The following is a 23,233-nucleotide window of genomic DNA, read 5'->3' on the forward strand; positions in this document are numbered from 1 at the left end:
CTATGACAGAGCCTTCATGCACCCGCCAGTTTCACGGCGGCACAGTCCTGAACCTTCTCAGATTTGTTGCGAATTTGCTTCAAAGTCTGTGGGACTGAACAATCAGTGTGGACATCAAGACTGGGCTGTAGTTTGTGCTTGAACTGCTTTGTATTTTGTCTCCTGTCTCTTCATTTTAGTCTGAACCCTGCCCCAAGCTTCTGCACCTCTGATAGACTGGACTGAATTAGTAAAAAGAGTTACGTGAAAATGAAAATAAATTCTATAAACACAAAGTAGGAACTGAGCGAGTCTGACCTAATTGAGTTTTGTGGACTTTGTTTGCTTATGGCAGAATTGGAGAATGTAAAGACAGGTACATGATAAATCCCACCCGGCCATGCCATCTTTTGTGTGGGTGAGTATGCTGAGTATGCCGACTCCTCCCTGGTGTGCCCCACCCTCCTCCACTCTCTAATCCTCCTCATCTTCTTCATCACCCTCTTCCTCCTCATCCCTCCCACCCTCTTCATCCCCCTCCTCATCCTCCTTGTCATTTCTGTTGTTGCTGCTTCGTGCTCCTGTGCTGCTATGACGGTGTCGTCTGCCTTGGTCAAGGCCACCTGCCGCTTTTGCTGTCCTTATTTTGTCTGCTAGTGTGTTTCCATTTGTAATATTACTGTGTCTGCATTGGTGATTTGCAATCTGTATTGCAATCTGTATGGCCATGAGTCAGTCTCCTCTCTCTGTTGTACTTGTCAAAATTTTCCCTGTTCAGAGTAGTTTCTTGCTCGCTATGAGGATTACGTCAGGTTGTCCTGTCGTGAACTTGTGAGCCTGAAAAGCCTTTTGAGACTGTGATATGGGGCTCTAAATAAACTTGAATTGAACTTGATTAGTCTATTTTGCAAAGAGCAAGTCATTTGAATTTGCACATGGCTATAAAGATTTTAATGGTACAGTGTGTGTATATATGGCCAGCCTCATGGCTAACACAGAAACTCAACAGTCAGAGCAACAAACTGAACAAAGACACTTTGATTACCAAATTAAAATGGACTCCACTCACTGATTACGCGCACACATTACAAGCATGCACATAAACAGTGTTGATTGCCCCAGACCACACTCTAGTAAAGTTTCCGATAGTACAGGCAACCTCAAATGTCATCCACATCAGCTTTTCATCAATCGAACGACAAACATTTCAGTTTTCCTGTGAGTAAAACTTCCTGCCCAGCTTGTGTCTCACTTCAGTTAGAGGCTAAATCTGTTATGCGTTCACAATAATGTGAGTTCAGAGAAAAAGATTAAAAAAAATACCGTTCATCTCGTCATAACCTTGTCATACAAAAAAGACATTCAGTCCTTTGGTTTCTGCGAAGTAGCTTGCGCTGTTTCATAATGAAGCTAAGTGTATATGAAGAGTGTATATTCCTTATAAAGTGATCTCATTGAGTAACCAGTAAAGTATTTTAGTCATTTTGGTCTTACAAGCATTTGCTTTTACCCAGTGTGCGAGACATTAACATGTTTGATGCAGGTACTTGTCACCTTTGTGGGACATAAAAAAAAGTAAAAAGCATAAAACTATATTTGCAAAATGGGAATGTTGCTTTTTTGAAATGAAGGCTTTCTATTTTCCCTCTCTTTGCTTTGTAGACCAAAGATAACCAGATTGTGTTACTGACCACTGGGCAATTTTATGAGCACACTACCCTCATTAAATTTATTTAATATCAAGTGGAGGATTATGCAGGACTGACTCTTTGGTAGGCATGTTTCTGCTGCCACAGTTCCCGTGCCACAGGTATTTTGTTTAAGACTGGCACTTCATGTGCATGTACCTGTACACTTTTGTAAAAAGAGGGGAATGCATTGTGGCACTACATTTTTCTCTCCTCACCCCATCCGATGAGTGTGAATCCCCACAGGTATTTGGAGTCTGAGAGAAAGGCCATGAAGATGAGGCTGTGGAGGTAGAGGCCCTCCACCAGGATCCAGTAGTAGTTAGTGGCCAGAAAATAGATGAAGAGCAGCACCGTTACCTTGCAGCCAATCTGGTGAAGAAACAGAACAACCACATTTGTCACAGCTTTTTATGTCACACTTCCACAATATATGATATTATGGTGTCTTATCTGTCTGCATGCACAAGCTGATGTGAACACCATAACTCCAGTAAATTTATTATAAATTTACACTGCAAGTTTGCCCAATCAAGTGCATGATCTGATTTCATTTTGGAGCACCTTTCTGCATAATTGTGCATATTAATGAGGGACAAGTATTTCATAAACTATAATCACTCCTTAATCCTTTAAACTACAGTTCATATTTAGTTCATATTTAGGCAACCCATGTCTCATGTGAAGCATGTACCTTGGCATTAATGTTTTCTTTGTTGGTGAATGCATTATTTAGTTTAATTAATGACCTCAATTTACTAATTCTGTCTAAATCTGTTTAATGCATCATCGCATCACACAATGATTATAATGGGAATTGTTATGCAGACTGCCAAACCATCCATCAGTTTCTCCATAGCTAAAAACTATGTCATCTACAATGCAGAGCTTTAGAGTGACCATCCACTTAAACTATGATTATTTCTTTATTCTATATCAAGTCAGAATCATGGCACCATGATGCCTCACTGAGGACATTTACACAGGTGCCTCTACTTTATTACACTTACTCAGTTCTCATCTAATTGAATGTATGACAGCAACTGGGCCCCTCACCATATGGAGTGCGTACCATGTAATATTAAGATTAACTGCAGTGGCCTGGATTTAACCCCGCCCGGATCCTTCGCTGCATGTCCTTCTCTCTGGCCTGTCCTTCCTGTCTCTCTCCACTGTGACTGTCTAATAAAGCAGAAATACCCCAAAAATAATATATATATAAAAAAAAAGAAAATATGACAGCAATTTGCCTGATGTTGGGACAGACTGGGTAATTGAAGACACTTTCTGTACTGCTTTGAAAATATTACAGATTCACATAAAAATTAAAATGTTAATAAATGTAGGAATTATATACACAGTATATATTATATCAGACGTTATTGCTTAAACTACCACCAATTTTTCCCTCATCTCCCATGTCCCTCTAGCAATTTCATCAATCTGCCCCAAATGATCCTTTGTTCCTCACTGAGCTCATGGTTGTTCAATAAATTCACGCAGCTCTGTCTTTACTTTGGGCTGCCTCCTGATTGCTGCACTCCACTTCAGATGCATCGCTGATAGTGAAGTTGCTCTCAAGGGTTTCCATGGCCACACCAAAAAAAAAAAAAAAAAAACCTCACCACAATGGTCCTCTGCTGCACACAAACATCATATAAAGCTTACTTATAAAAGACATGAAAACAGATTCAGGTGAAGTTAGAGCTGCTGAGATCACTAGCTATTCTGTTGCAAACGCTCATCTAAAAGTCTACTGGTAGCAGCTTCTGTTTGGCCATGCACCTCCACAGCAACTCATAAGACATTGCTAAGAGCTTGTTCAGGCAGGAGAACTCACGCATTTGGTTTTAACATTTTATTGAAGGAGAATAACATGGCAATATACTTGTGATTTTCAGGGAGATCTACTTTTTTGTTCACCCTGAGTGCTCTGGCACAATGAAGCTATGAAGGGAATAGGGCTGCAGAACACCTCTAGCACCAAAGCATAAACTATGTGTACAGTATTCTTCTGATAATTTCTGATAATCAGGATGGACATTGAAGTAAATTAGTATCAGTAGCCAGCAGCTACCTGTGCTTTTAGGTTTTGCTGAGAACAATCAGGGCAGCTCTAACTTCACCTGAATCTGCCTATATTAGCAACTCTGACAACTGCAACTGCCCACATCATGGTGTATTTAATGAAACTCAAACCTGCATTTGCATGAACCTGTTTGCCTAGAATTGCATGATGCCAAGACGGATGATGCATAGGGGAAATGAACTAATTTAGAAGAGAATATTCATCTGTATGCTTACTTTATATAGTTATTGTAATGTTTTCAGCCCACAACCTGCCTGCAAATCTTCATAAATTTGTTTTGCTGACTAACAACCATCCAAATACATACACCCTAATGTGCAGGGCAGTCATGGGTCAGTCTGTGCATCACTAATAGATACAGTGTTTACTCACGAAGATCTGATTGTGTTTTTTTAAGGCTGAAATCTTTAAAATTTTCATGCTACATTTTCGCTCAATAGCAAGGAACCATGGGAAAGATGGAGAAGCATCTCATGTCTGCTAGAGAGAAAATGCCATCAACTGACAAGGTAATGCATATGTGAAAACATTATTTACTGAACGACTGCTTAAATACCATGGGTTGATGCAAATGTTTTAGTATTTTACCATACTTGATCTACACATGAATACCGATATGATATATGAGATATAAATATATATATATATATATATATATATATATATATATATATATATATAAATTGACTTCAGCTTTATCTTTCGCAAGAGGAGCAAAACCAAACCCTCCTCTCACTTTCTCTCCTCCATGTGCCAATACATATTTCATCACAAAGAAACTACAGCACTCTCCTTAAGTGTGATTTTTAAAGCATACTGTCAAAGACACATTCCTTTCATCATCTGGATGAAGTTAGGAGAACTGATCATTACAGACAAGAGGTGTAATTTTAGCAAATTAGATAGTACTGAATCAGAGGCGCTAGAAAGAACAATTGATCAAATTCAAATTCAGTAAATGATGTCACTACTGCAAAAAAAAAGATTTTTACATTTGCCCTCAGACTTTTTATGGATGTGTTCTTTTCTGAAACTTAGTAAGTGTATTTATTCATTTCAATCTAGCAAATGGAAACAGACCTAGTTCAGATTTTATTTTTTGCAAAAATTCAAAAGTGTCATTTTTTAACTGTCAACTGTCATTTGATTTTGCCTCATGTTACCAAGCCAGCAGGGCACACAGCAGTTTGCAGGAACCTGTACATTTCTAAATGAACGGTTAATAGCATTGACCTTTTGGGGGTCTCAATATTTAGATTCATCAGCCCACAGTGCTGCCCTTGTAGTCACCCCTCTGCAGGAAGTAATTTAGCCTCAGCTCTCAGGTTACAGGTTCAAGAAGCCACAAGCTAAGCCAAACAGCCTTAAGTTCTCATTTATTCCACTTCCCATAAATCTGCTGAAATACAACAGATGGGCGCTCAACTCTTTGGCCGGCTTCTTTTCTGCACTTCATACAGTCTCTGTATTGTCTTGGTGATTTATCTAATATGTTAAATGTGTATGTCTCAGGTGTGTGTGCCCACTAGTTTCCCATTTGGTCTTGTGTACTCAATGTCAATGTCAATGTCAAGTCTTGGCACTGAACATGAGTTTGGTCCCTACTTATTCCAAGGAATATTACACCCATAAACCTTTATAGAGTGGTAACCTTCATAAACCCATCCAGTATAAAACATTGCTGTTACACTGATACTGCAGTGGCTACTGCCATCATTCTCCATAAGTATCATAAACTGTGATATAAAAACTGTGTGTCTGAAGCACCAAGGTTTTGAGCAGGGCACAGGTAGTTCTCTGGAAACTGGATAGAATGAGCAGCGTGCAGCTGTCTGAACATGATATGCCACTGATAAGCACTTCTGTGCAGTTTTGTATATCTTGTCTTGTTGCTCCATATGAGGCTTCTGATTTTGGCAAATGTTAGAAAATGTTCTCTTTCAAATGCAAAAATTAGTATAAACACATTGCAGCATAAAAACCACCACTAACTTGATTGCTGCTAGAACTTCAGTTGCTTACCCGTGTAATGTCAAAATGTTGAATTAAGACAATGTATACCTAATTATCCATGATGAATGATTGATGTGATTAAGGTAATAATAATTAAGAACAAGGATGAAGGTGGTCAATGAATGTAATCAAAAGGAATAATCAGATGTATTAATGTTTGAAACATGTTGAGACAAGTCTGTGTTTCCATAACGGCCTCACCCAGCCAGTGTTTGAGGCAATCCTAGAAAGAGTGTGTATGCGAAGTTTAGAGTTTGTGTGTAAATGTGTGTGTGAGGTGTAGAGTTTGTGTGTACGAGGTGGTGCGTGGGAAAGAAAAAGGGGCATAAAAAGACATGGTTTAGAACCATCGGGGTTCTTTCTTCATCACCGGACCTTTGGAGTAGAAGTTTGTGGACTGCTTTACCCTCGGAGGGATTTACAAAGAATCTTCAGCTGGAAATTATCACCCAGGTTACGAAGGAATAACAACGTTTCCCAACCAGTTGAGGATTAAATCTGACTTTGGATTTCTCTTTTGTTCGCATTGCCTTTATGAGTCTGGAGTATTGAATGGACTGGGGGACTTTGTACTAAGTCGTGAGTTTTTACAGGATTTCAGACTCTGGCAGAAAAAGGGGAACTCCTGCTGCTCCTGTCCCTCTCCCCTCTCCCTTCCTCAAATTATTTCTTTAGTCATTTTAATCAGCATAAGCAGAATGTATTGATTATTTTGGATTTTTTGAAGTTTTATTGATTTTTAGATACTGTTGTGCTGTTTTGCCATGCTTAATATTGCAACAAATTCTGTTAAGCTGGATTCAAAGGATAACCGTGGACATTTCTTTTATGATTATTGGTGAAAATATAATAATAGGTTGTAGGGTGTAATTCAGTTTAAAGATTTCTGTAAGGTTTACTTGAGCCATTAAATTTAACCGATCCTTGTGGCTATTTTTCCAAGACACTGAGCTAAGCCTAGCAAATAACAAATGCACACATCTATTAGAGGAGAGCTGCTGTTAACAAGTGTGTCCTCTCACCACCAGCTTAAACAGACCTCAGCAGGACTATTAGGGGTAAACCCTTTGAGGCTTGAGGTTCGGACCCTTTAGACGGAGAGCCGGTCCAGACCACCTGCACAGGGGCAGCTGGGGTCCAACAGTGTGCACATGACCTAACAATTCATTGGGGGAGAAATGCATTTATTTTCAACATCTTGATGACAAAAGGGATAAAACCTCCCCAAGCAGGCCCTTCTACATGTGTGTGTCTTGTATCTGCGACATGAGGGGAGTAGTGTGAGCTGCCGAGGAAGCAGGTGTGTGGACCTGGTTAGTGCTGAGGTGATGTACTCAGTTAATGATAATGATAATAATAATAATGTTTAATTTATAATGCACTTTACATCAAATAAATGATCTCAAAGTGCAAGTTAAGTCGGGAGCCCAATGGGTTGGCTTGCTGAATTGGTGATCTTAAGTAGCCTAGTTTTGTTAGGGACTGTGAGCATGTTGTAGAAACAAATAACACCATGAAGAAGAACATGGTTTGGTGATATTCAGATAGAGGAGGAGAGGGAGATGAGGCTGGACAGACAGATGTTTTAGTTTACAGACAGCCAAAAGTCTATCCAGTGAAATGCTAAGATATTATCCAAACTATAAATATGTTATTATAGCATCATCATCTGACTCATTTGGTATAACACTTTTTGGCCGAGTCATGGGTGAGATTTCTAACCTAGCAACAAAGTTTGGTCACTGTAGCTCTTAGTTGCACAGATCCAGATATTTTTAGCGGAGAGGAACAGGGGACGCTTTTTCAATGTTCTTAGTAGACCTAATAATAATTATAAATTTATACACTTATATCATTATTCTCTAGGTAAGGTGAATATGTCTTCTACTAATGTTGGCTTTTGTAAGATGAACAGTTCTAACAGCAATACTGAAGGCAAACTAAACAGTTTGAAATGGGAGGACACGGCACTTTGTTTTGTTAAGTAAATGCCACTTTTAAATGCCTTAAATTGACTTAAAAGCAAACAAAGGAACAAAATGCTCTTCTGTTTTGGGTTATGATGGGGTAAAAGAGTCATCCTGAACTGCTGAGACATTTCAAACTCCCATCCTTTTGAGAAGTGAATGGCATTCCTCATTCTGTGCCACATCATAACGACGTGAGGTGCCCTCTGCTTTGAAACTAAACAGTCTGCCTTTAAACTCAGTCTAATGAAGCACTGTAACCTTTGTAGGAAAGGCATTAATTGTTAGCAGGAAGAGATTAAATCAAGTGCAACACTCACATACTGAGACTTGTCCAGCGGTGCCATGGTAACGGTTTTAAAGTTGTCCAGCAGGACTGAATCAAAGTCCTGCAAGCCGGCGCTGGCGTGGACGACTTTGTCCTTCACAAAGATGCTGACGGCCCGCAGCATGAAGGACACAAACAGGTGCATGTGGATGTAGTTTCTGGTGCAGTGAAGACGCCTGCAGTGAAAACAAATTCTCTTTCATTTTAAGAAATAAATAATTAGATATACAATAAAATACAACATAATGGAAAAAAACTTGATAAGCTATGAAGGAGGGTCGCCTTCTTTTTATTTAAACTGTGTGATTTACACTCCTCATTAGACACAAGTTTTAAGGGAACAGATGCAAATAATTCTTGTCTAAACCGCCCCTACAGAAAATCAGTGCAAACTAATTGATGCCTTTTAGTACAGTTTAAAGTCATCAAATAGAAATTTTTACGTATTAGTCAGACTGGAAGTGGGGTTGTCTAGCAGCTGCAAGCTCAGGACCTTGGATCAAACACATCTCAGCCTTTTCCATCCAGCCTGTTTAACCATTCCAGCTGCATCTCCCTCTGCAGGGCAGTGTAATGAGAACTGTACTCTCCCAGTCGATACCTACAGTCGATACTGTTGAATGCCAGGAAAGTTAAGTTTTAAAGGTTTTTTTTAAAGAGAGCAGAATCCATCTAATCGACTCATATTATCTCTCTGTTATAAAAGTCTGTCTGTGTCGGTTAGAGCTTTCTCCATTCACACACACTTATTATCTCTATGGGCCGTCTACTTGTGACTCAACCAATCCCCACTGATATTGACAACACAAAAACCACTCCAGGGTTCTGAATGACACTTAATGTTGTCAGTGTATTGTATTACTCAAGAGCCCCAAGGTTCAAAACAGAGGAAAACAGGCTAGTCCCCTGCCACAGACACCAGGCTTTACAGAGATTTCTACTAACCCAGTCTCACAGGCAGGGATTTCTTTAGATAATAGGACAGAAAGAAAGAATCAACGAGTGCACAGGGAATTTTCAATAATATATATATATATACATTTTATGTGTTCTGTAATGTCCTTTGCCAAATATAATCCAAACCAGGCTCTTACCTGGCACTTCTTTAACATTCACATTATGTAATGTTCTTGATTGTTAATCCATCTTTCTCTCTGTCTTGCACTGTCTGTCTTCTGTCTGCTCCGTCAGTGTCAGGCCATTTGTTGTAAGAGTGCACTCCAGCTAAATGTGCACCTGTGCTGTTTTGTGCTTCAAGTGGGAACAACAACAATGGCCACTGCTGCAGAGCCGTCCCTCCCTAAACACAGGACACGTGCTGTGTGCGGGGCTTCTTGTTGGGCTGGGGCTCCCTTGTACAAATGTGGCGCATGTAGCCGCACCACAGAGTCCCCAGTGCGAGCAGTTCACGAGGCCCCCAAGCCATCGCTCGCGAGGCCCGCACGCGCCAAGTCAAGTCAGCTGAGGTTTCTCATCTGCTGCATGCATCACATCTGACCAATCACTGCTCCAATTTAAGCACCAGTGCAGGCAAAGAGATGGCAACAAGAGAATTTGAATCTGGCAAAAACGAGGGGAAAAAAAACAAGAAGAACTGCAAGCTTCACTCGAAGGTGGGTATGTTGATTAAGTAAAAATGTAAAACACTTCAGATAATATCTGTTGTTTGAATATTTTTTGTTATCAGTTGATGGCCTAATTTATATTTTATTTCAGATGTTGTTTGTTCTTATTAATAAAGATTGTTACATTAAATGGCATTTTGTTAAGCACTGATTTTATACCTGTCGTGCACTTAGCGGGCAGGAGCGTACACTGCCGAGGCCTCATAACAAAATTTGCTTAGGGCCCCAGTTAGGCCAGGGGCAGCTCTGTGCTGCTGTGGTAATTACACCTACACTTATCTCCACAAATCTGCTCATTCTTGTCATGGAGTTATTAGATTACAAATAGAATAAACTGCAACAAAATAATCCAATCTTTTACCAAAAGAGGTGATGGATGAAGGTGAATTACCTGGATCTTTCTTCTTAACAGTGCATTTGGAAAATAAAGCAATTGGACAGGGAATTGATTGTTTTGTTTTCATTAAGACTTTTCTTTTCTTTAATAGTGATTAGATTGATGGATATATACTTTCATATGAAACAGATGATTTGGTCAGGTTGTCTGGCAGCTGGAAGGTTGAGGACTTTAGATGAAACCTTAGAAGTGACAAGAATGGCAAAATCAAAGCACTTCAAAAATGAACAAAAACAGCCTCCTCACCGTATGATCTCTCGCTATTCAGGCCTTCCATGGGAAATAAGTATTACTGTGCTCTCACAGTCAGTGGATGAAAAATGATGAATGTCACAAGAGAATCACAAAAATGTCACCTTGAGCGGACACGATTTAGAGAAAAAGAGAGAGAGATTTCATTTTGCGATGATTTCAAAGGTTTGGAAAATTGAAACTCCTCTCTACAGCAAGCGCTTGTCTGTGAGCTTACTTTAAAGTTTCAGCAGCCAGTGACAGTCCTGAAACTAAAGCAGGATCCTCTCTCTGTGCTCAGTGATTCATTAAATCTCACTTCAACTCAACTCAACTTTTCCCTCTGCATTAAAACCCACATATGATATGACACTAACCAGGGTGACATACGGCAGCATTAAAAAGCGGTTCAAAGTATGCTCAGAGTAACTGGCAGCAGCTTCTTGATCCTTGCTTTAAGTAGCTTACATGTAAAAAATAAGTCATCCGTTCCTCTGACATTACAAATAGACGACTGCTAATTAATGGCCTCCTTGTATACTGAGTATCAAACTCTGCTTGGAATTACTGATGACAGATTGTGTTGAGCCCTATGCTTAAGCACCTCCATGACCTGCCTCCATCCTTTTTTAAAGCGGAGATATAACTTTTCTGTCTTTCTTTATGCTGCCTTTGTTACTGTCATTTTCACTTGATGAGCTATACAAAAAAAAAAAAAAAAAAGAGGGAGATGGGGTGGTCAGAGAAGGGAATGATATGAAATAGCGAGACGGGACTCTCACTGCCAAGCTCACAAAAGCGTGTCATCAATAGCCTGCTCTGCCACAGATCACCTGAGGAAAAATGCTGAACAATTTAAAAGCAGTAGAGCATTCAAATGCAAAACGCACTTTCAATCATAAAATTGTGAAACAACCATGTTTGTCTGTCTCGATACGTGGATTTTTTTTCTCCCCCCAGCCCTCTGTCATCAACTCTCTTTTCATCTGCTGCTCCAATTTGCTGTTCCTCTTGTCCTGAGCACCAGGTTTAGGTTTGTTTCACAATAGCTTGACAGCCATTTGTCAGTATTTATACCTTCATCGCCATCATCATCATCAGCAGCAGCAGCAGGAGCAGTGGCGCCGGTAGTCATACTTAATTTATTGTTTTGTTGTGTTGTTTATACTTACTATTGTTGTTCATGTTACGCCTATGATGCTACAAAATGCGGGAATCCATTGCTTTTGCACATAACGAGGTCTAGGATTGCACATCAAGTTGTATTATTTAGTTGGTTGATTTTCTGTTGGCTGATCTCTGAAATGTGTGTTTCTGAAAGTAGTTGGTATTGTAGTGCTTTCAAATTAGTGTGTGTGTGTGTGTGTGTGTGAGAGAGAGAGAGAGAGAGAGAGACAGAGAGAGAGTAGCCTAAACAGTTAATCTAAAATCCTGCTGGTGGCCCTGATCATCATCATGACTGTCAGCCAGGTAAAAACCTTAACTTCAGTTTTATTCATGTTTTAGTGTAAAGTTACCGTCAACACGTTTCAAAACTAAACTTGTTGATTTTGTCGACCCTTGAAGCCCTTGGTGGAGGTGATTAATAACAAGAGCTGTTGCAAAGACACGCCCCCCCACCCACAAATTGTAAATGTGGCTGATGGAGCTAGATCCTGTTTGCATTACAATGTGTTTGTGTAACTGCAGTGGCTAATCTATGTGTGCAGAAGATATTTTTGCAGGCAAATATTTTTACAAATAGATCAAACAGGCCAAGTGGGTTTACCTTACAGATATGGAGTTTGTGCATTTGGCAAAAGATTTTGGCTAACAGGCTACTATGACACTGAACGACAGCTAACCTATCGGAGTCGTACAGTGGAATGGATCAGATGTTTTTCCAAACCATTTCACGTTCCAGACCCCCAAGCTGGCTTTGATTAAGCCACAGCCCCCCACATTTGAAGTGAATGTATCCTAGTGACTCCAGTGTGAGAAGATGTGTTAAAGCAGCAGTAAGTATTGACCACTAGAGGGTGCTGAGAGTGTCTGGGAGAAAACTGAGGGATTTGTTTACACCTCAGCATGCGCCTCCAATTTGAAAAGGTGGTGAAGCTGCAGACTTTCAACGAAAAGGTCAGCACCTTCTCTGAGTGAACTTTTTCTGTGTCCTCAGTGCTGAGACACTCACAAGCCTGATCTGCAATTTGGATGTTGCAGAATGTGTAGTTTCAGAGATGCTTTGAATGAATGAAGAGGTGAGGGGGTGAAGCTTCATTTTGGGCTGGAATTTGACAACAAAGAGAGAAAAGAGGTAGAAAACAGCAAAATGCCGTGGCTGTTCATCGTAACTTGGTTTTGGTTGACATAATTACAGGTACAAAAGTATTTATCAAGCACAGGTGAGTTGGAGTTAGGAGTAAATAAATTCTGAAATCACATACTGCAGGTTTAAGTATTAAATGGTACATGGAGGAGCGGGCAAACTTGATGCGCAACACACGGCAGAAAAGGAACCAGTTGGTTGAAGTGTTGTCCTCATGGATTGCGTTTAACAGTTGATAACAATTTATAGTGAAACTATATAGTTAAACTATTCCTCATTATGTTGGGGAGCCCCTGGAAGCTTTTGAAAACAACTGGAATGGATCTCGTCTCCCTCTTCCTCTTTTTTTTTTTTGAGACTTTTAGAGAGGTAAACAACAGCAAAAGTTGATACTGCACACCTGCCTAGGCTGCTCTGCAACAAGACAGCATCTGTGCTGGTCTACATATTTATCTATATTATCACGTAACACTTTCATGCTACAAAGAGAGAGAGCAAACAAAATAAACCAAGTTCCACCTCAATGAGCTTATTTTTATACAGCCATTATTTTAAGCTGTCGGAATTTATTTATTTGAGAATGATATATAGAGGTTAAGGATCTACATATAGATGGTTGCAGGACTAAATAGATGCATTGTGGGCTGGGAAAGTTTTGTGACTCTTGGGCTTACGAAAAATCTTTCAAATCCCATTAAAGAAACTGAAAAATGCATGGCTGTCAAGTTGAAACCAAGGCTGTTTTTACGTTCCTGTAAAGTACACATTTTGGAGGTACGAGGTTTTCACAGCTTTCAACAGCAATGTTTTTTGTTCAACAAATAAAATAATAGACTGTCAAGAACTGAATGTAGTGTTTGACAAAGGAATGCTGTTAAGGGCTGCTTCATTGATTACGGGCACGTGGCTGTCTCAACAGACTCATCAGATGCTTTTTCTGTTTCAAGTTTGTGTTTCAATCAATTTCAAAGTCAGCAGAGCAGCTCAACATCAGACTCTTACTGCACCTGAAGTATCCGATGATGAAGATGGCCACTAGCAGAGAACTGAAGGAAACAGCGTAACCGGTGGTATACATGACATACAGCCGCTCAAAGAAGTCCTGCTGTGTGCACAGAGAGAGGCAGAGTTAGAAACCAGTAGACTCGATGAGGAGACATGTTTGGTATCCGGTCCACTGATTAAGGGGAAACATGCAGCTACAGAGCATGAATGAACATTAGTCAAACAAATTGTGCTTTGTGTTAATCCAAACATAGACCAAAGCATCTGACAAATTCCCATTTATTTTAATCTCAGCCATCAGTATTAGTATAACAACGTAAGTTTAAACAGAGAGAAGAAAAGGAGACAACCATAAGTGAGCTTCCAAAAAGCTTTCCGATAGCATGACATTTGTCCGATACCTGAGAAATCTCTTGCAGTCCAGACGTGTGTGTGGCAGCCCGAAACTCTTTACCCCAGACCAACGCACGGATGTACAAAGACAAAGTTCAGATAGTATCAAAAGTACTAAGGTCTGTTTATTTATTATCTGAATCTTCGTCTGTCCAAGCTTTTGGCAAAAGAATCAATAAAAACTGTGGAAAAGGTGATCCTCAGCAATGCTATGTTGTTTATCTGTTTCTTAAAATCAGGCTACAGGGTTTAAAAATGAAAGAATACAGCAGCCATCAGTGCCTTAAGTTACATCCTGTGGCTTATATGATCAATGTGAGGGATTTGTAACATATGGACAGTGAATATAATGTATTTACCGCCATATTGTTAGCACCCGATTCTTTTGTTGAATGCCTAAGGACAGACCAGAGTCAATCTTCAGCTCTCAGATACAATATTTATTATGGTCACATATAAAGCAAGGCAGCGCTGGTCTCAGTGTGACAGAGCTCTCGCAGGATCTCAGGCAGAATGAGCCTCGATATTAGGAAATCATACACATTTATGTTCTTGGGCTGGGCCTGCCCCGTACATAGGTTGGACTTAAACGCAACCGAGAATAATTGGCCAGTTACCCGGACATGGACAGGCCAACCACTGTCCATGCCTTGTTTCTGGAATGTGTGATGCTATGTGTATGTATGTTGATTGGGCGTGTATCTAATGCAATAGACCTAAATAACAAGATAGAGAAAGTACATCTGGCTCCTGCTGTGTTTATCCTCTGCTTAGCAGTCAAGCTGCTCTGAACTATGTAATACATTGGATAATGCAAGAAACATTGAACTCTACGGCCAATTGTAACAATATTGTTTATTACAAACAGTAGCTGTAAGAGCTCACTGCGCTGCAAAGTGCGGAAACAAGCAAACAGCTGAACACACACACCAAATTGGCAGCACACACAACAATACAGAAATGCACTGCAAACGGAGGAAACATAAGCAAACACAGAAGAGCTGCAACATGCATACAAACCAAGGAAAGTAAGTTACAATATAGGAAACACCAGGACACGCTGCTGTGTTATTATGAATGCCAATGCAGTTCTGGGTAAGACATGTCTGTGCTGTGATTGGTCAGAAAATTCATTGCACTGTGCAGCCGGAAAACTTCTCACCTAACAATAACTTGAATCCTTGTGGATGTATTGCACTCAGAACCGTATTGGGATTCAAAATAAGGCCATGATGGAGGATTTCATTTCTAGGAAATCACCTCTAGTGCCGTAGGTTACAGCTCAGTACGAAGATATTTTCCTTCTCACAGAACAGAGCACAAATACTAATACAGTATTAAAAGCTGAATATCTTCCTGAACAAAAAAAGTAGAGCAGTGACATAGCCAAGGTAATAATAACAATAATAATAATAATGATGATGATGATGATGATGATGATAACAATAATAATAATAAATCAAATTTAGTGCTTTTCTAAGTACTCAAAGACGCTGTAGAGAAAGAAAGGTAGAGAAACTACAGTTGACCTTTCAAGCAGTTTTCAAGGAAAAAGGTGACTCCTTGGATGACTCCAAGAGCCATTAATGTGTGTTATGTTTGTTGGACAGGCACAGGCTTAAAAAAAAAAAAAAGAAAATGAGGAGCAATTTCTTTCTTTTGACTTTAAAGTTTGCTAGACAGCTGGAAAGCTGTGCAGTTTTCACTTTATCAAGACATTATTACAGCATTACAAATGAAGGAAGAGCGGATGAATTGAGAAAGTCCTTGAACGTCCTGCCTCTATTTTGCTGTCAGTGTTTTTTTTGTTTTTTTTTTTTTTTTGTTAGACCACATTTCTTCAGAGAATGGAAAGACATGACAGCGCTCTGGATGGTATGTATGGTATGCTGTGTATCCACCTTGTATTCCCACACTGGCTTACAAACAGTTGCTGCAGCTATACATTCAGTGGCCGCTTTATCAGGTCCACCTGTACAATCTAATATAATCAATAATGCTCAGGTTTTCTTGTTGTCAGTAATAGAGGTGTTCATTCACTTCTATGTTTGGCATTGAGCTCATAGTTAGTGCTGCTGTTTGACTCGACTGCATTTTATTGAGAGGTGTTTCTAATATTCTGTCCCCCCTCATGTATATAAATAGGGAGGACAAAAAATTAGAAACACCTCAGTGTAATGTGGTCCAGTACAAGACCTCTGCAAACTACAATCTCAGTAATAAACATAGAATTTAATTTCATTCATAGTCATTGTTCAACTATATGTAATCCTATGTTTTCATGCATGTGTCCATATGTGTGACTGTCCAATTTATATGTGCATGAATTAGCTTCCTTGTCTGGGCGAGTATCTGTTGAACCAAATGGCTGTCGTTAATCGTCTTTCCTCAAATAGTGGCCCAGGCCTTTATTTCCCTCAGCTGCAGAGGATAGCAGGCCTTTACTTGAGGGAGGGAGGCTGTTGTTAGAAAGAGGGCTTTATTTCTAAATTCCTCTGTTTGGTAAGTGTAATTTCTCATATTTCACTCCGAATGTTGTTGACCTCTGCAGCTCATCAGCTTCTGTTTGACCTCCAGGTTTCAGTGAATGCAACTCTGCTGGCCAAGTGCAAGTGAATATATCATAAGATGATGTAACAGCCATGTGTAGAGGCCCAGGCAGTAGCAATATTGTGTGTGAACCACACCCTCAGCCATTACTAGGGACCCCGCTTTTAATTGAGTACTGGCTTTTATTTGAGGAAATACAGGACATGTTTTAAAGCTATACTTACTCTCCCTTCCTCATTGGTGGGCTGGAGGAAGCGCAGACATTCAGAGTAGTTGGCCCATGTCTTGTTCCAGCTGTCCAAAAACACCCATGAACCATTGACATCACACTTTCTGTATGCATGGCCTGCAAACACAAATATTGTTTCATGTCGTATATCTTCACTGTTGCCATATGTTAAAAGCTGACAAAAGTCATTTCCTATTGACACATGCATTATGGACATCAGTGTATTTGGAAAAGTTTAGTTTGGTCCCAGGATCTTCAAGTATTTCATACAAATGGAGAACAGGGACTGCTCATCGAGGCTGAGATTAATAAGGGTCTACTGGACGTTAATATGATTCAGACCAAAGCAGGAGCAGATCTGGGGCAAAAGCCTGCCAGCATGCTAGAGTGTTTTTTTTTTTTTTTTTTTTTTTTTTTTTTTATTAGCCCTGTATATTCAGGTTAATCAGGCAGATTGTGCTTTAAAATTATACACATGCATAACCATCACAGGTGTGTGGTTTTTAGGTAAAGGGCAATCCACTCTGAGGTGTGTGTTAAAGGGTTCTTAATGCGCTCTGCGGAGGAGGGCTCTTTGTAGATTTTAATGCACAGGGTGGAGACAGAGTAGATTGTCTAATTTACCCCATATGGCCACTTGCCATTAATGAAAATAAATGGGGAGAGATAATTTATGTAGAGAGCAATGCTTTCTGAAAATAAAAATTTTCTGTTCACACCTTTTTAGCACACGCCAGACAGCCTGGCTGCAGGTTAAAAATGTTTTGGTTTTTTTTGTGTCAGAAAAGACAAAATGTTACAGCTGTTAGTTTTCAATGGTAAAAATTAATTCTTTCTATATGAGCATGCAGAAATATATTTTTAAATAGGGGTTGCCTAATTTGTGAAGAATCATCTTCTACAACACCACATGCAGACTCAGTGTTACGGGGGGCACTTGCCCCTGTTGGCCCCTCCCCAGAACCGCCAGTGACATGCAAAGCTGTTTTCTGTCTTGTTTAATTACAAACTGGACATGGACAAACTGAGTATTACAAGAAAATAGTTAAACAGAATTAAATGAACTTAGAATACAATATGTCAATCAATGTTGATCAATAGCCTAATGTGTTGTGTGGTCTACATTAATTCTAATTAATTTCAATTAAATTTGTAGACACTAGGCATCTATAAATCATGTCACCTGATCTCATCTGATCTCATCTGATCATGGTCATACAAAATATTTGTCCAAACACAAAAACTAGTTTTGCAATTGATCATTTAGGAAAAAAAATCTCCGTAAATTTAAAAAGGCTCCTGGATTTATTTAATAAATGGATATATTTTTAAGTGTTTGCGCTATGCCAACAGTGCATATTTCAATGACCTTGGATTTTAAGGTGAGCAAAAGTGAAATTTCTATGACACTCCAACTAAATATTAATGTGATTTTTTTCAGTGGTTGGTATGGATTCATGCATCAGATAATAATACCTGCACGCATGTGACTGAGAATCTGCTGCCCAATCCCACAGGGCAACTCCTTATTCTCACTTTTAGCTTCTCCCAAACCCACTTATCCTGGGTGAACACACCAGCTTAATTTCACGCTCTGCTTAGGAGACCCGTGTGGCTCGGTCCATATATCCCCTCCATTCCTCTGAATGGTTACAGACTGAAAAAGGCATAAGGCCAAGCTATCCCTCTAATATCGAGATCTTTAATCTTAAACTCTCTCCAGATTGCACTGTGATACCAAGGACTGGTGACTGGAATTTTATTTCAGGATCACAGGATTTATTTATTTTTATCTCAACCAGAACAAAGCTGTCTGTGATTTTCTCTGGCCACCCTGGTAAAATTCTGCCTGCATTGAGAAATCTGGCTGACAAACTGTATCATTGACATCCTGGGGTAATTTTAACCCTGACTGGCTCAGCATCTACCACACTGTTGCACTAGAGAAAGCAAGAGGATTAAGGTGGAATGAAGACAAATTTAAAATAAAATAAGAAATAAACAGGAAATGCATTTAAACCTGAAACTAAGGATTTCCATAATTTCACTGCTTTGTCTCCTTCTCTTGTTTTGTTCTTTATTATGCTAGGGTTTTTCCTCAAAGTGCAGCCCGTGGGCCAACGGCGGCCCTCAGAAACGTTCCAGGTGCAAAAAGGCTTAACTGCCCGGCAGTCAGTTTTCATAAATCTGTTTTAGCCTCATGAACTGCAAACTGTGTTAATTTCACATAACTGGCTGCAAACCATTTCCAAAGCATTAAGTTGCAGACCTGCACCTTTGGCATTAAAACATCTAGGAATGGACGAATGGGAAATTTTCTCCTCCAGAAAACACAACATACATTTCTTACATGATTCACAACTGGTATGACTTTTAGTCTAGAAGAGACTATTGAAGAAAAGATTTGTTTTGGAATGATTTTGTGTTCTGTATTTTCTTGAGCAGCACTCAATCCAATGTTGGATCCCTAAATTGGCCCTCAGTCATCAAAACATTGAGGACTCCTGTTTTACAGTATTGGTCTTGATGATTTGCCCACCAGGTGAGCACCTGTTGCTCACCTGTGTGGCCTCTGTGCTCCTTCTCAAAATGTATTAATTTATTCTCTACCTCACCTGTGGGGTTGTTTGAGGAGTTATTTCTTGCCAGCTATGAAGGTTAAGTCAGGGGGTGCTGTCCTGTTTTGTTTGTTGTAAACCTGTGGCTCTGTAAAATCCTTTAAGACTGTAAACAGTGATTTAGGGCTCTAAACAGGGGCGTCGCCTGGCCTGGGCATCCGGGGCTCTAGCCCCGAATGTTTTTTCTTTAGCCCCGGATAATTTTTCCTCCTCTCTGCGGTTTACTACGGAGTAGGAATATAATATCACCGTGCGCTATTCAAGCGGCATTCGCGGCAGGTGCGTTTTTGCGCAGACGTATGCCTAACGTCGGATGTAACAATAACAACATTAATAAAGTTATACTGTTAATTTACCATACATCGGCGCTGTCACACTGTGTCCGCTCTGGGTGGAGATAAAAGGCAGGTGGATCAGGAGGCAGCAGGGAGAGGTAGGCTATTTCTCCAGGGAGGCCACCGGACACAGTGGGTTACCCGGCTGCTCATATATGAATCCCCGCAGGCTTTCTATGGTTTTTTTTCGGCAGCATCTTCATGATTTTTTGTGCATTCAGGGTGACATGTTTTAGGTAATTTCGTCGTGGCGAATGCTGAAGGAGTCGGGCTTTAATTTGCGGTTGCCCTCATTCGCCCTGCGTCCCATATGAAGCTGCACGTCAAACCAGACTTTACAGACAAGCCCCCAAGGTGTGTCTGAGCTTGGTGCCTGAAAGTGCTTCATCTTCTGGCAGTCTGCCTCGGTTATGGCTTGGTGGTGGGAAGATTTGTCACATCCTTCTCGGCGGAGTTTCTTTATCAAACCAGCGAAAACATTGTTGCTGGTGGTGAATTCAGCATCCTTTAACAGACACCAAGCAGCTCCTCCAACCACTCATCCAGGCTCAGGCCACTCAGCAAATTAAAATTCACTACAAAGTCTGACATTTTGTTTACAAAGTCTTGAAACAAATGTGACCTAACGAGGAAGTTGAGCGCAGAGTAGTTGGTTGCTAGGCAACGCCATGTCCATTTACACTGGCGCAGGGATATTTTGTGCTGTGGTCTGCCAGTGGGTTACCCTGATTTTACAATGGCATGGAACGCGGCTCAGCCAATCACATGGGAAGCACCCATTTTATAATGCTTAATTATTGCATTTAAGCAGATCATTACAGCTAGCGCGTAAGATTGAGAGAGAGCAGAAGGTGGAGAGAGAGAGAGAGAGAGAGAGAGAGCACAGAAGATGGAGAGGAGGAGATGGAGAGTGAGATTGAGAGAGAGCAGAAGTTTGGAGACACATTTGTATATTGTTCATTGTTAATTCTGAAAATAAATGGGTGTTTTTAAAGTACATGTTGCAGTTTTTTTGCAAGTAAAAAAAAGGTGCCAAAATGCATGAGAAAGCATAAAAATAGAGCTTGTTTATCAATTTTTTTCCGGGGGAGAATACCCCCGGACCCCCCTACAAGGCAGTGGGCTCAGCCCCCAATGTCCTGAGGTCCAAGAAACGCCCATGGCTCTAAATAAACCTGAACCTGAACCTGAACGCCAGTGAACACTTCCCACCCAAGTAAATAAACAAACCAATAAAAAAAAATTGACTTTCAGTAACCAGAACTGTTCTACTGAAATTAGGAAATGAAATTGTGTGTGCCACTTGTGTATTTGTTAGGTCAGGCATTTACTGGGATAAAGTTTGGTGCCAGGAGAAAAGAGTGTGGGAGCTCCTGCTTCTGGTGTCACAGTGACATGATGCATTTTGAAGAGCGCTGTTCCTGTTGTGCTGTACAGTACAGCAAATCAGCTCAGTGCCATACAGCATGTACAGTGAGGCACATCCACACAAGCAAGCCTCTTGATTACCACGGTGATTCCCCCAGATGACTCAATCAGTTTCCAGCCCAGGCTTTTAATACTAATGCAGTCCAGTGAAGCCTTTAGACAGTGATGTCGAGCTCAACAGACACTTACCTTTGTGATTGAAGTCGTAGATGTACGCAGGACAGGGAACCTTGGTGACCCCCCCAGGGTAGCCTTGAGGCCAGCAGATGAGACCGTCCCAGCCAGGAGGGCACACCTCTTCTGGAGGGACAGGGCAGCTTTTGCTGAGTACCCATATTTTCAATTCACATTTAATTTGATCTATAATTCATTGTGCGTTGTGTTGTGACAACTATGAAAGGAAAATGCACATTTTTGGGCAGCTCAGACTTCCTGACTGATTCAGACTTGCTAATTGACTGGATCATTCTGTCGTCTGGCCCTGGCCTTTAATCCTGTGGGCGTGAACATAAACATTTTCCATGCCTTTTGTTCCCATTTGTAATCACATCCCACCTGATCACTGCCTTACAATACCTTCCCTCACCTTTTGATCTCTGCTTATTTACATACCGTCTGTAGTCACTGTATGAAGCTCTTCCTCTGACATTGCTCTTGGTCAGCTCACCGCCCCAGATACTCTCTGCGTCAGTCAGTTCACCAGTGTGCCAGTGTACTTCAATAAACTCACATCATTGCAGCAAACTTCTAGACTGGACTGCAGTGGTTTTTCTTCAACACAACTAATCTGGCAAAATTAATACTGCTGTCAGATAATGAACCCAGTAGCCTCAGGTGTTCTCTACAGTACTGTGGTCTTCCAGAGCCATACTTCGGTCAATCAGCCAATTTAAGGTGCTTTCTCTCTAAAAAGTCAAGACTGTTCTTTGGTGAACAATATGTAACTAAAAAAAAAGGAAATAAAACATTATTGTGAAAATGCAACTTGAACAATAAATATTTAGATATTATTATAAAACAGCACAGTAAACAGAGTTAGTTTGTGATTACTGCTTATCAATGCCACAGAATTCAGATGGGTGAGGTGGGAACAAAGCACAATTGGAAAAACTGTGCTGGGTTAGATTTGATTCTGCTTTTTGTGTGTGTGACTAATTTTTGTGTTCTTTAAAAGTATCCATATTTCTCTCAAGTTTTAATGAGAACTTCCTTCTCCGTCTGAGTCGTGCTCTTACAGATATAAATGAAGAAGAAGAAGAGTCTAAGATATGATGTTCTCTCTGTAACACTGCCATTCATTCATCTCCAATACAGTGGAGCTCACCTTTGGCCCGCCACTCTAATTAGTGCTTGTACGCATGAATAGATTTGTATTTCTTATTACAGTGTCCCACTTTGAATGGCAGACAGTAAATGAATGCAGAAAATGAGCTTGTGCAGAGTGGTTAGCGTGTGGGTCATGAGCATTTTTGTCATTATGTTTCAACTTGCACTGTTAGCATGTAAATCATTCACAAGAACTGTAGACCAGCATTTGACATGATTTACTTCTGGGACAGCTGTGGATGAATTTGTGGTTCTACACATTCAGTTGTTCAGTTGTTCTTGTTATATGACTAATCAAATAGTAATAAGAGACAGAATGTTTTGCTGGTCATGCTCTTACCGGGGGTTTCCAGTTCTCTGTTGGAGAGGTTCTGGTGGCACTGCAGTTTGATTTCATACAGAATGAACATCTGCTCCTCAGCTGACAGAGCGCCGTCTGAGCCCATCTGTCAGAGCACAGCAAACAACATCACAGCAACTGGTTTTGTTTGTTTCAAGACACAATGTACTATTATGACATTAGGACAATCAATGATACACCAGATTTATTATACAGCATCAGTCTGCGTCTTGACGTTGAGGTTTTTCTTACAGTGTCTCACAGGACAGGATAGTTTATTTATTTATTTATTTTTACAGTAATGTGGACATCAAGAACAGCCCTAATGACCAATGATAGCAAATAACATGCTGGGAGTGTCAGCTTGCCATTATTATTAGTGTT

The 23,233-nt window shown here is 40.3% G+C and overlaps 1 protein-coding gene across 1 annotated transcript in view; it reads right to left on the reverse strand.

Moving 5' to 3' along the window:
- Positions 1-22,955, reverse strand: part of pth2ra (parathyroid hormone 2 receptor a) — a 50,209-nt gene extending 27,254 nt beyond the window's left edge. Inside the window, exons 1-6 of the mRNA XM_030080893.1 lie at positions 22,850-22,955; positions 21,373-21,483; positions 16,798-16,919; positions 13,633-13,730; positions 8,057-8,240; positions 1,886-2,039 (exon numbers count right to left, since the gene is read on the reverse strand). Coding sequence (XP_029936753.1) covers positions 1,886-2,039; positions 8,057-8,240; positions 13,633-13,730; positions 16,798-16,919; positions 21,373-21,483; positions 22,850-22,955 — 775 coding nt within the window. The remainder of the gene's footprint in view (positions 1-1,885; positions 2,040-8,056; positions 8,241-13,632; positions 13,731-16,797; positions 16,920-21,372; positions 21,484-22,849) is intronic.
- Between the last annotated feature and the right edge of the window lie 278 nt (positions 22,956-23,233).

Source organism: Myripristis murdjan, chromosome 21, assembly GCF_902150065.1.
Source record: "Myripristis murdjan chromosome 21, fMyrMur1.1, whole genome shotgun sequence".
NCBI classification, from domain to species: Eukaryota; Metazoa; Chordata; class Actinopteri; order Holocentriformes; family Holocentridae; genus Myripristis; species Myripristis murdjan.